This window comes from Orbicella faveolata, unplaced genomic scaffold, assembly GCF_042242905.1.
Source record: "Orbicella faveolata isolate gen_17 unplaced genomic scaffold, um_ofav_v1 contig_24, whole genome shotgun sequence".
Taxonomy (NCBI): Eukaryota; Metazoa; Cnidaria; class Anthozoa; order Scleractinia; family Merulinidae; genus Orbicella; species Orbicella faveolata.
In genome coordinates this window covers 7,570,311-7,582,556 of record NW_028301552.1, presented here as the reverse complement: position 1 = coordinate 7,582,556, position 12,246 = coordinate 7,570,311, and the positions used below count along the sequence as shown (strand labels likewise).

The window sequence follows — 12,246 nt, the reverse complement described above, 5'->3', positions numbered from 1 at the left end:
TGATAACAATCATGTTGTTTTGACGCCTTGAATTTGCATAAATTCTTCAAACATTAGTGATGCATGAAAAGTCACGCTTTTGTCATGCATATATGTAGTCCTGTGCTGGGAAACTTGCTTGTTTCAAAATCTGGGTTACACTTGGAAGCTACTTCCCAGTAAATATGTGATTTTTTAACCTTTGTCCCGGACAGAAAAAGCCATTTCAAATGAGCTCATTTCGCGCCGCTATCACACCGTGGGTCCGGGACTCCGGGACACATCGTAATAATAATTGTAAACAGTAAAATTTCCTTCATGTCGCCGAAAAGCAAAACAAAGTGAAACCAGTATCTAATTCAGAAACAACCGATAAAAAATGTACTGTTACTAAACTGATGAAAATAATTATGAACCAACAAAAAACCAAAGCCCTTATCTCTGTCTCAATCTGTAAAGTTATTTCGAGACACTCTCGATTCACAGGTTGCTCAGCATGTGACCAAAATCTTCCCACTGTCAGTGATAAAATCTACCGACTGATTTATTCGCGAACGAAAACTCTCTCCAAGGACGATCTCAACAGCGTTTAGACTTTATATGGCTTACACTTTAGAACTTATATTAGTCACATCATTAAGAAGCTTCCCAAGATCTCTTGTGTAACGGTAGCCGTATACGTACTAAGGTCGACGATTTGTTCAGTCGGTACGACTGAGAATCAACTTCTTCTTCTGTTATGTTTGTTTACGTTTTGATGGATTGAAATACAGCTTTATAGAACATGTAAACTGCAGCTCACGCCGATCAAAGAATTCGAAGTTTCATCAAAGGCGCATCCGTTCATTACTTTTTCTTTGGCCGTTCCCGGGGATCGGTCCAAATTCGAATTAAGTTAGACTCATGAAAAGTTCGTTGCCTGAACTGAACTTTAGAGTTTAAATCGTCAAGAGTTAAGAATTTGTCGTTTTAATGTTTCTTACGGTAAGAGCGGCGCTAGTTCTGTTTTTTTTTTTTCGTTGTGTCTGTTAGTTGTGTTTTTTAGAACCCGTCGCCAAGACGGTACTGTCTTGATACGGATTTTCGCGTGCTAAGATGTTAGCGCAAAGAAGTTCTTGCGGGTTGAAAATCCTACCGCAAAGAAGTTCTTGCGTATCGAAAATCCAACCGCAAAGAAGTTCTTGCGGTTTTAACTCCTAACCGCAAAGAAGTTCTTGTGTCTTGCAGGATCCAAGCGCAAGCGACCCGCAAGAAGCCGCAAGGTCAGCAAGAAGTTGACGGCTTGCGGACCCAAACAGAAGTTCTTGCGCGTGCATTATTTTTGGGTTGTACTGTAGTAACTCACATAGCTGCTCGAATTTTTTGTCGTTCGGATTCACCGGACTGCACAAGTCACGAAGAACGCTGCAAGTCTTCTTGTCGATCACAGAAATTGTTACGGCCACCTCATTCTTTTCTGCTGCACCGATAACTGCTTCCGATGCACTGGTTGGATAACTTCTAACGTTGTTTGCAACAAAGAACTGATCAAGTCGCTGCGAATAAACTGTAACTCACTCGGTCGTAGGATCAAATTTTCCAATGGCACCTAATTAGCGGCGAAGCCACGCCGGCGACTACCCTGGGTGCCAGAGGTTTTTCTTGCGAGGTTTCCGGTGTCGGTTATGTCTCATGATCAGCAAAGTATTTCCATCTGCCGCGTGCGCCGAAAAACCTGTGGAACCCGGGGTAGGCGGCGACAACCAAAAGCGTGAAAACACGAAACAGCGATGTTAACAATGTTAGAAGGAATCATGCGTTATACAAGTAATCCAGGAAGTACACAAAGTAACATCCATCCCATCCTCGTCACCAAATATTACAAACAGGGAAACGGAACCGTTCGAATAAACGAACGAGAATAAGCAACACACGCAAAACAACACTCTTTTAATCCACGTGTCGGGCCAAGCACATGCGCATTACAAACTCAAGAGGTCCTATGACGTAACAAGAATCTATGACGTAACAGTACCCTTAGAAGACCTTGGCCAATCGCACGTTTAATGTTATAATTGCCCTTCAAAACTCTGATAATCTCTTCTATAGATTCTGTCGCTACGGCATCAGACTTCATATGAAATACGACTTTCTAAAATGCTTCAATAAGACTCCTTTGTCATCTTTGCCTCTGCAAGCCTGTAAGATGTTACACGTCAGTCTTTATTTACCTTGGGTCACGCCAGAGATACGCCATCTCATGACTCTGAGATACAAAATTTTCTTAAAAGCCAAACAAACAGACAACCATGGTCTCTGGTCTACACTAGCCTACATAGATTTTTTTGGTGAGATAAAAGATTGCAAGTACACTGGATGATAGTTAAGGCCGCTGCTTATAGTCGAGCGTCACAACCAACCAATACTGGGAATCAGGAGACCAGATGGGAAATTAGAAACTTCTGATCATGGGATAGCGCAAGTTCTTCATTTACATTTCTCCACTGTAAAGAAAGAGTTGTCAAGTGACCTCCTGCTTGTAGCCAAGAGCACCGTTGTACCCACGTCACTCGTGTAATGTCTCACGTGGGTATTACTGACAGTCTGAAACAGCTGAAGTCTGCTAAGGCCTGTGGTCGTTTCGCACCAAAACTACTTAAACACGGAAGCAAAACGCTGCTTCCATCATTGCAAGAGAAGATCATTGTTATCTCTTTATTCCAAAAGTGCTGTCTGCAATTCTGTTCCCGTTTCGTAGAAGTCTACCATAAATTTTACCTATGTTTCTCGGGGGTAGGAACGTAACATATTGGAAGCAGAGGTGGTATCAGATCTGTCAAGTTTAAGCTGGTTGGCCAGCTGTTGGGTAGGTTTAGGGGTATGGGTAGGGGAAAGGATTATGAGTAAAAGTTTACTTTTTTTCAGATATATATTTTTTATTTTTTTATTTTATTCCTCTAATTCCTCCAATTCCTCCAATGGTAAGATATTCTTACCATTCTTTATTGGTATGACTATTTTTGAATCCGGAGTTTTGTAGGTTTGTTTCATCATAAGTTCGAAGATGATGGATTGAACATACATCAGTACGAAAACACTTATGGAGGTGCTATATATGCTTATATAATAATTTACGTTTTATCGTCACAGTGTTAGTGCTCTGAAAGTTACAACGTGTTCGAAAGCCTTAAAATTCCCACCACGGTCTCAAAGAACGCTAAAAAAAACAAGTTTGGGGAGGGATAATTAAAACTTAAAATAGTAAGGTTTAAAAACTGCTGAAAGTTTTTGATGGCATTGGGTTTGAACTATATGCAATGAAAACTCTAACAATGGCAAAGGATGATTATTTTGTTGTAGGGTCAGAGTGAATTAGGACCCTTTGAGTGCATATTTAATTTATTATTTTGCTTATCAATGTACCAAGTTTCCATGCCACTTTCTTCTCACTGCACCAGGATGTAACCCATGCCTTTGATGTGTTTTCTCCATTGTCAGGGCATGTAATAGCAGTGTTTCCACTGTTATTGGTGTCATCAGAATACCCTCCTGTGCTAAACCCGAAACAATTTGTCGAAATCATTTTAGTTTCTAGTTTGCACTTTTCTGTTTTTCTATCTTCTACAGGTCAGTCTAAAGTTTCTATGTCAGATTCTTCTCACTGCACCAAGATGTATCCCATGGCTTTGATGTTTTTGTCTCCATTGTCAGGACTTAAAGAGGCAGTGTTTCCACAGGTGTTGGAGTCATCAGGACGCCCTCCTGTACCAAACCCGATTCTTGAGTTGCAACTGGCACAATCATTTTGCTGGTTGCCAAGAATACCAATTCGTGCTTTGGAATAAGAGGCTCTGGAACCAACAGCATTGAACCCTTCTTTGTTACAGCGGAGCTGCAAGGAGGCCTGTGAGCCAATCAGCGTCTTCCACGTTTTACGACCCAGTGAGGTTTTGTGGTATTGCCCTTCAGCTATCAGTGAGTACAGAGAGTTGGCCTGCTTGTTGATGACGATGAAGTTAATATGATTGCCGACCTTTATACCAAGACAGATCTTGGAGAAGGATGTGTTCCAGTAGGTCGGTAACTTGGTCTCTTGTGAGTCGAACCCAGTCTCCCCTCCAGGAAGGTTGTATTCAGTTTTGTTACTCCAGTGCTTTGAGTCATAATGAAATGTGCTCTGAGGAGAAATAGAAGAAAATAAACTTCCCAAAACCTGTTTCTATTTAATGGAATTTACCAGACTAGAGATAACGTAAACAGTTTTCACATGTGATGCATGGCTTAAAAGGGGTTGACGAAACAACTGAATTGTGGATTGAGCTTTGAAAGCCTTGGTTTACAGTTATAATATACCTTGCTGCCGTCAATCTTCATGACAGGTGTCCATCCTCCATCTCCACATCCAAAATCTCCCATGTGACAGAGAACAGAAATTGGTTCTGAATCAACGGGGAGCGTAACCAGCTGACTCACCCTCGAGCTGTCAAGTACAAAAATGTCTTTCAACAGGCTGCCTTTAAATCGGCAATCTTCTGTGATTAGGCTTAAGAAACTTCCACTTTTGATTTTTACAGTGTAGAGGTCACAGGAAATAAAATAGTTACTCAAATACTATTGGCACTAAGATCCAAGAGTGTGCCCTTTTGTTTCAGCCTACACCTTTTTTAAAGCGAGAAAATGTATTCTACTTATTAAGTAATTAACTATGTAGTTTATCTGCTAGAGTCCCAGCCCTCATTGCTCAAGTTTTTTTCGTTTTGTCTAGAGTGGACTCCATTTCCAGCCGTTTTCGTAGTCCGGTTGTGAGCCTCCCTCCATGGTGTGGGTGCGGCCTTCCTTGCGTGCTTTGAACACTTTTCCCGAAAAGTTTAATGACTTACTTGTGTAGTTCATAGAGTTCCTTGCATGTTTTTGGGGGACCTATAGTAGAGGAATTAGAAAAAAAAAAACAACTCACTGAAAAGTATTTTGATTAACAAACAGGTTTGTTTGCCGGTTTTTCTTCGTCCCTCCTTAACTAGCTAACCATGGGTCTTCTAGGATACACGCATAGTGGCCACTGCATCGTTTTAACTTTTCAAGCAAATTAATAAGATAAGAAGGAGCTGGAGTTTGTGCAAGTGGTGTTCACATCACAAGCATAATTCGATGGGAAAGGACAATATATTTTGGAAAACTGAAAACTCCTTCCCCTGTGTGTTAAATAGATTAATTAATTTATCTATTGCATTATTTAATTAAGTATTTTAATTCACCTTTACGACAGTTTGTTCCTGTGAATCCAGGGCGACAGATACAGCGATATCCTTTGCTAGTAAATCCAGCTTGACAGGTTCCATTGTTTAAACATGGGCTACTACTACAGGAATTCTGTTAGGAGAAAAAGTCGAGATATCTTCTATTAGACTGATTTTCAAAGTGCATGAGAGGGTTCTCGTCTCTGAAGCAGGTTGGAAAAAGTTTTAAATATACAATGAACGTCTATCACGCACAGCAAACAACAAATTGGAAGGAGTTCAAAGAAGTAAGGTAACCTTAGCATAATGGAATTTTAACTGTAAAACTTTTATTTTACAAATTTACATTGTGGGCTTTCTTTCAGTTGACTGTAATTAATCGGGAGTCTTTTGTATGACAGTACCTCGATAGCAAGATAGGTAAAAGCCGGTTTATTTACAAGAGAATTTGCAAACTGTTTTTCATCTGTAGCGTTGTTCAGCTCGCATTTGTGTTTTCCTCCCTTCAATGGTCCTAAATTGATGGACACACAATTGGGCTCCATATAGCACATTAAGCGACAGCTCCCTTCACTGGGCACTGCCTCACTTTTGATCACGTGGTTCTTCATTGCCTTGTTTGCAACTGGTTCCTTGAATATGATGTTGCGACATTCATCGTCTAAAAAAGAATTAAAGAAATTAAAAATTAAGTTTTAAACGTTAATTGCAAACAAAACAGGATGGTCTTTCTAAATGCAATATTTTCTGTTTAAAGACTGCGTATCTAAATTTCCGTTGAGCTTTTTATTATTATTTTTTTAATTACATTTTTGCCTTTATTTCGCCATATATATTGCTTACATATACTGCATGATTTACTTTCTAAATTTTTATTATGCCGATATTCATATACAATATTGCTCTTCGTTTGAATTATTTCACGCATAACATAAAGGGTGGTAATCGATTTTTGACCGTTGTCATCATTTGAGATTCTGGAAGAGGCGATAATGTAGAAAGTTTCACTAGAGCATATTTATATTTTGCCTACAAAAACAATTCGACAGGAAAAGCCCAGTCAACGCTGCACTTTCATAGAGACAAATTCAGGCTCCGTAAAACTATCTATTCCGAAAATCCAACTAAGACAATAAAAAAACAAACTGGGAGAGTATGCTTACCAAAGCAACCACAACACATCAAGGAAATGATTGCAAGTGAAATACAAATGATGTAAAGGTTGATTACAAATTTATAGTTAAACTGAATCTCCAGTGAAGAGGCCATCATGTTCTGGATGATAAATTAAGAGTCTGAGGGAGTTTCAGCAAGCTTCTGCCTTTAATTTGACAGCAGATGTTCTTGTGAGTAATTTCGTAAGTCTAATGGTTGGTTTTCCAATATTGACAGTTTTGTATAAAGTGGTTGGTTGATAAGATGCTGTAGCGGGTGGCAATGAAAATTAGCTAATTATCAACTTAGACAGTTAGCTATAAAAAATTGCCAAAAAAACTTTTCCTAAAAACATTTAAGAAATTTTTAAAAACGGTTAAAAAATACACGACGTTTCGACGTTCTCGGACGTCATTATCGATGACGGCAACACGATCAGAATAGTTCTTCCCTTCAAAGATCAGATAGCCGGTAATGCAGTCCGTAGGCAATTACGTGATCTCAGCAATAAGATTGCCGTCACTTTACAGCCAAGTTTTGTGAGGAAAAAATTGGAGCAAGATCATAAGCCGAAAGAAATTAAGCCGAGTATCGTAAGTCACCATTGCGTTGTTTATAAATTTGAATATGATCCGTGTGAGGCAGATTATGTTGTTATACAGCCCGACACCTTCATCAACGCATTGCTGAACACAAGTATTCGGCTATCGGTAAACAGCTTTTAGAAGTGCACGGTGACAAAACCTTCTTAATGAGGGCCAATTTCGTGTTCTCAAGAAGTGCCACGGGAAATTTGACAGCCTCGTTTACGACATGCTATTCATCAAAGAACTGAGGCCTAGCCTTAACACTCAGAGTGACTCCATCAGTGCTAAACGCTTTGTTTAGCTTGTAGCATATTTTTATGTTACCTCTTTTTTTAAATGAACTATTGTTTTCCTTGTATTTATAGAATATTGATACTGTTTTTTTCACTTAATAATGACGTCGGAAAACGTCGAAACGTCGTGTATTTTTTAACCGTTTTTAAAATTTTCTTACATGTTTTTAAGAAAAGTTTTTTTCGCAATTTTTTATAGCTAACAGAAATTTGGAATGTTGATATTGACAAATGGGGAAGCACTTGATTGCCTTGTTTGCAACTGGTTCCTTGAACACAATGTCGCGACATTTGTCGTCTTTGAAATACATCAATTAAAACTTAATGTTAAAAAAATGCAAAACGGTATAGTCTATGTGGATGTCTCTTCTCTGAGAACATTTTTTTCTGATAGAGGACTGCATATCAGAATTTCTGTTTATAATTTCAATCTCCAATTTTTACTGTCGTTTCTCTCCCAAAATTATTTGGATTTCAAGGCTTTTACATGCTTCACGGTGTTCTTCCCGTGTTGTGTTCATGCCAGCATTAAAACTATAGTTTTCTTCGTTCAATTATTGACTATCGATTAGTCTCACCCAATTCAATGGACACATAACATCCAGCTGGTTAATATCTGTCTTCGCGAAATGTGGCAATATTTTTTTTTTCAGAATAACGGCATACTCCATAGTCCCTGACGCGCGCAACACTCGGCGCACTTGTCGGTCACTATCATCTGAGATACCAGAGCACGTAGCTAGGTGATAATGCAGTATCAAAGATTTACTAGCGCATATTTCATGCATTGCGTGCGAAATCATTTCTTCAGGGATAGAAAGGCCTGCAGCCTTCTACTTTAGTTGCATGGACGAGTGAAGATGACCGAAATTCGGGTCGTGTAAAATCATGAAAGACTCAATCAAGACAATAAGTAACAGACAAGGTAAGGACTTACCAGAGCAAGCGCAACATAACGAGAAAATGATCGCAAGTGAAATGTAAAGGATGTAGACCGTGATTGCAGATTTAGGCTTGAAGTGAATTTCCGTCGAAGAAGACATTGTCTTCTTGATGGCAGCTTGAAAGTCTCAGCTAGTTTCCGCTTTATTCCGCAGATGTCCTTGTTTCAAAGAATGTTAATGAAAGTTTTTAATGGTTCAATACCTTGTGTTGACTTAATTGAGCAAAGCAATTGGTATATAAATAACGCCGCTGTAGTCTCTGGCGAGCGACAGGTGAAAATCAACTAATTGATAGCTATAAAAAACGGCAATTTGGAAAGTTGACCTTAACGGACGTTTCATGGTTAACTTTTTTCTCTCCAGGGTGAAATACCAAAAATACAGACCAAATTATTTTAATATGGCTGGTGACATAGAATTAATCCTTAATTTAGAATTTTACATGTGAAATTACAAAATATAATTTCCATGGCAACGTTTGATGCGAAATTTCTCGATACAATAAGCATTCAAAAATCCACCATTGTAAGTGTAATTTATCACCTATGATATTAAAAAAAATTATTAAGTAGTATACTCGTAAAAATCAAGAACTAATTCCACTAGCGCTTTGTCAAAATTCAAATAGTTTCCCTCGCCTTTAGGTGAGAGAAATTATAAGAATTTTGATAAACGCGCGTCACTCACCGTCATTTCACTCGTCACCAGCCTTAAAAATGTGACACTCAGGAATCCTCAATTTCCCGTAACCATGGTAACCTGTACATTCAGATGGCTGTCTTAATACACTCAAGTATTGTGACAATCAACAACATCTAGAAAGAAATTTCTCCTCCATCTTCGCTTTCTTTAATTGTTTGCATGAAATGTTTCGACAAAAGTTGTCTTCTAGGTATTTTGGGTATTCGGGTTGTCCTTCGTAGTTTTAACGAGGTTAACGTTATTCAGTGTAAGGGAAGGGAAAAACATGGCCGTACGTATTCTTTATTTGTTCTTCGTATCGCGCCGAAACACTAAGCGGTAAATTGACTATTAACCACTAATAACCACTTTTAGCATCGTCTGGTACACCCTAAATGGCTTTTACGCTGTTTGTAGGACACGTTTTCCTCAAAACAGCTACATCTGTTTCAAGCGAATTCCACAGGGGTTTTAATCTGAGCGGTAGAATAATAAGTGGAATAACTTAAAAAGAATTCTGAAAAACATATCAATTTCATGACAAGACTAACGACGGATAGCCATTTCATAAATCTGAGGCCCCGTCCACACTTATCCGGATATTTTTGAATCCGCAACTTTTTCTTTCCGGATACAGCTTCCGTCCACACGCATCCGGCGAATTCGGCAGCGAATCAGGATATTTGTGAGTGCACAGTTCGACCCTAAACGAGTGTCAGCTTATAACAGACCTAGATCAATTTCAGTTTATCAGGTTCGGCCGGTAGTCGGCCTCAACATCAGGATTCTGCGACTACTAATCGTTTAGGTACAGGCCAAAAATAATGCACGCGCAAGAAGTGGCGCAAGAAGTTCTTGCGCCGCAAGAAGTAAAAATGTCGTGTTTTTGCGGTTTACCCACAATAACATTCGAAACGCAAGAAGTTGAAAGACTAACCGCAAGAAGCCGCAAGAAGTTGAAAATCTAACCGCAAGAAGCCGCAAGAACTTATGAATCTTACCGCAAGCCGCAAGAAGGCGCAAGAAGTTGTTGCAGATCAAACAGTCTGTTTGTTTATAAGTGCCCCATGTTGGTGGTAGAAATGCTCAGCGTTTGCTCGCAATGTTTTCCATAAGATATGTCACTGCAGTGGGAAGAGATATATTTCCAACAGCTAAGACCAGATCTGGATTTATGTCTGCTTATACTGTGAAAATAATATCGAACGCACTCGCGTGTTCATGACACCTACGGGAAAAAAGCGAGTCTGGGTTTTTGTCGAGGGTCGAGGGTCGAGGGTACTATGTCGAGGGTCGAGGGTACCATGTCGAGGGTATTAAAACATGAAATAAGATAAATAAAAAATAAAAGAAATAAAATAAAATAATAATTAAAAATAATAATTAATTCGGAAATCTTCGGGAATCTCCGGAACATTTTAGAAAATGTTCAGAAAGTTTCGTATGCCCTTCGGACAACACTCTGAAAAACTTCTATAGGCGGTCAGAATTCATCGGAAAATCGAGTTCGTGTTTTCTTTTGAAGCTGACCGCTGACCAAGTTACTTTTTACCGTTGTATCGCGGAAATTTTTTTCGTGTTTCGAGTTCAATTAGAAATTAATTTGCACTTGGGAGTTTTTTTTTCAAAGCGGCTCGCGCAATTTTCAGCTTTTTGAAAAACTCACTCGTGCAAATAACTCTATACGGTATGATTACCTATGCAAACAATATTATACATGATGCATGAATTTTTCTCCTCGTGTTAAACAAATAGCTCAAATAGCGAGTGGTAGCAAATGGTATCCCACGGATCTTCCTCGGCAATCTTCGGATATTTTCGAACGTTTTCGGAAATTTTCTCAGAATTCGGAGAGTGTTCGGAAACATTCGTACAATCTTCGGATAATTAGTAAACTGTAAACTGTAAACTGGAGTAGTGGAGTAGTGGAGTAGTGGAGCGCTCGTCATCAAGTGTTGAACTCGTCATCAAGTGCTTGCGTTCGCAGCTAAGCTTGCTAAGCTCGCGTAACCCCACTCGGGAGCCTGTTCGCAGGCTAAACTCCATATCTCACGAGTGCGATTAGCGAACTCTTGAGATATCGAGTTGAACACGAGGAGAAAAATTCTTGCATCGTGTATAATTTTGTTCGTTTTATAAACATACCAAGAACGAAGTTTTTGACGATTTTCCGATGAATTCCGACCACCTATAGAAGATTTTCAGAGTGTTGTCCGTCCGAAGGGCATACGAAACTTTCTGAACATTTTCTAAAATGTTCCGAAGATTCCCGAAGACTTCCGAAGATCTTTCGATCAAACATAATATCAAACATAATTAACGTCAACGATATCACCACAAAGTGTTCAATTGTTTTTTATTCTATTTTTAGAAACATATTATTATTTTTTATCTAATTATTATTTTATTTTATTATTAATTATTATTTTATATTTGAGTTAACCATTATTTTATTTTTTATTTATCTTATTTCATGTTTTAATACCCTCGACATGGTACCCTCGACCCTCGACATAGTACCCTCGACCCTCGACCCTCGACAAAAACCCAGACTCGAAAAAAGCCCTTCGATCACTTGAATAGTCTGCTGGCAGATTATGCGATAATCACAAAACGTCTCCAAATAATGAAGCTCATGAAGAAACAGTCCACGTAGAAAAATCGAACTACGATGTAGTCAGTCTGGGTTCCAACGCTTTTTGCTTCTGAATGCAAAATTCATTATCATTCAGAAGGGTTGACTTCTTCTTGCGGATATGTGAGCGAAGACAACTTTCGTTCAAATCGCACACTGAACCGCAAAGACTGCGTGTGCACTACGATGTTGTAAATTTCTTTAAGAACTTTTCGCAGAGTTAGTATTACAGGCGAAAAGCCCTTGCAGAAAATATATTTTGTGTTTCTAAACAAACGGTAATCAAGGAAACTTGAAAGTCGCCTATGGAAGCGAACTTCGTAACTTTTACCCTGTTTGCAATGCGGTAAAACATTACCGGTATAACTATGGTTGTGATAAACACATAAATGATCTTCTAAACAGCGAAATCTCATGAGTTCGCCTTATGCATTCCTCTTATTTCGAAGAGAATCCCATTGAAAGAAATCTTTCAGGACAGCATGCACTGATAACAATCATGTTGTTTTGACGCCTTGAATTTGCATAAACTCTTCAAACATTACTGATGCGTGAAAAGTCACGCTTTTGTCATGCATATATGTAGTCCTGTGCTGGGAAACTTGCTTGTTTCAAAATCTGGGTTACACTTGGAAGCTACTTCCCAGTAAATATGTGTTTTTTTAGCCTTTGTCCCGGACAGAAAAAGCCATTTCAAATGAGCTCTTTTCGCGCCGCTATCACACCGTGGGTCCGGGACTCCGGGACACATCGTAA

At 39.0% G+C, this 12,246-nt stretch overlaps 1 protein-coding gene across 1 annotated transcript; it reads right to left on the bottom strand.

The window, feature by feature from the left end:
* Window positions 1-3,339: 3,339 nt before the first annotated feature.
* Window positions 3,340-5,923, bottom strand: LOC149110190 (uncharacterized). The gene is made up of 5 exons (XM_089292153.1): window positions 5,600-5,923; window positions 5,214-5,328; window positions 4,839-4,878; window positions 4,312-4,438; window positions 3,340-4,135 (listed from the first exon to the last, which is right to left on the bottom strand). Exons 1-5 carry the CDS (start codon window positions 5,804-5,806, stop codon window positions 3,617-3,619), a joined length of 1,008 nt encoding a protein of 335 aa, XP_089148279.1. The 5' UTR covers window positions 5,807-5,923; the 3' UTR covers window positions 3,340-3,616.
* Between the last annotated feature and the right edge of the window lie 6,323 nt (window positions 5,924-12,246).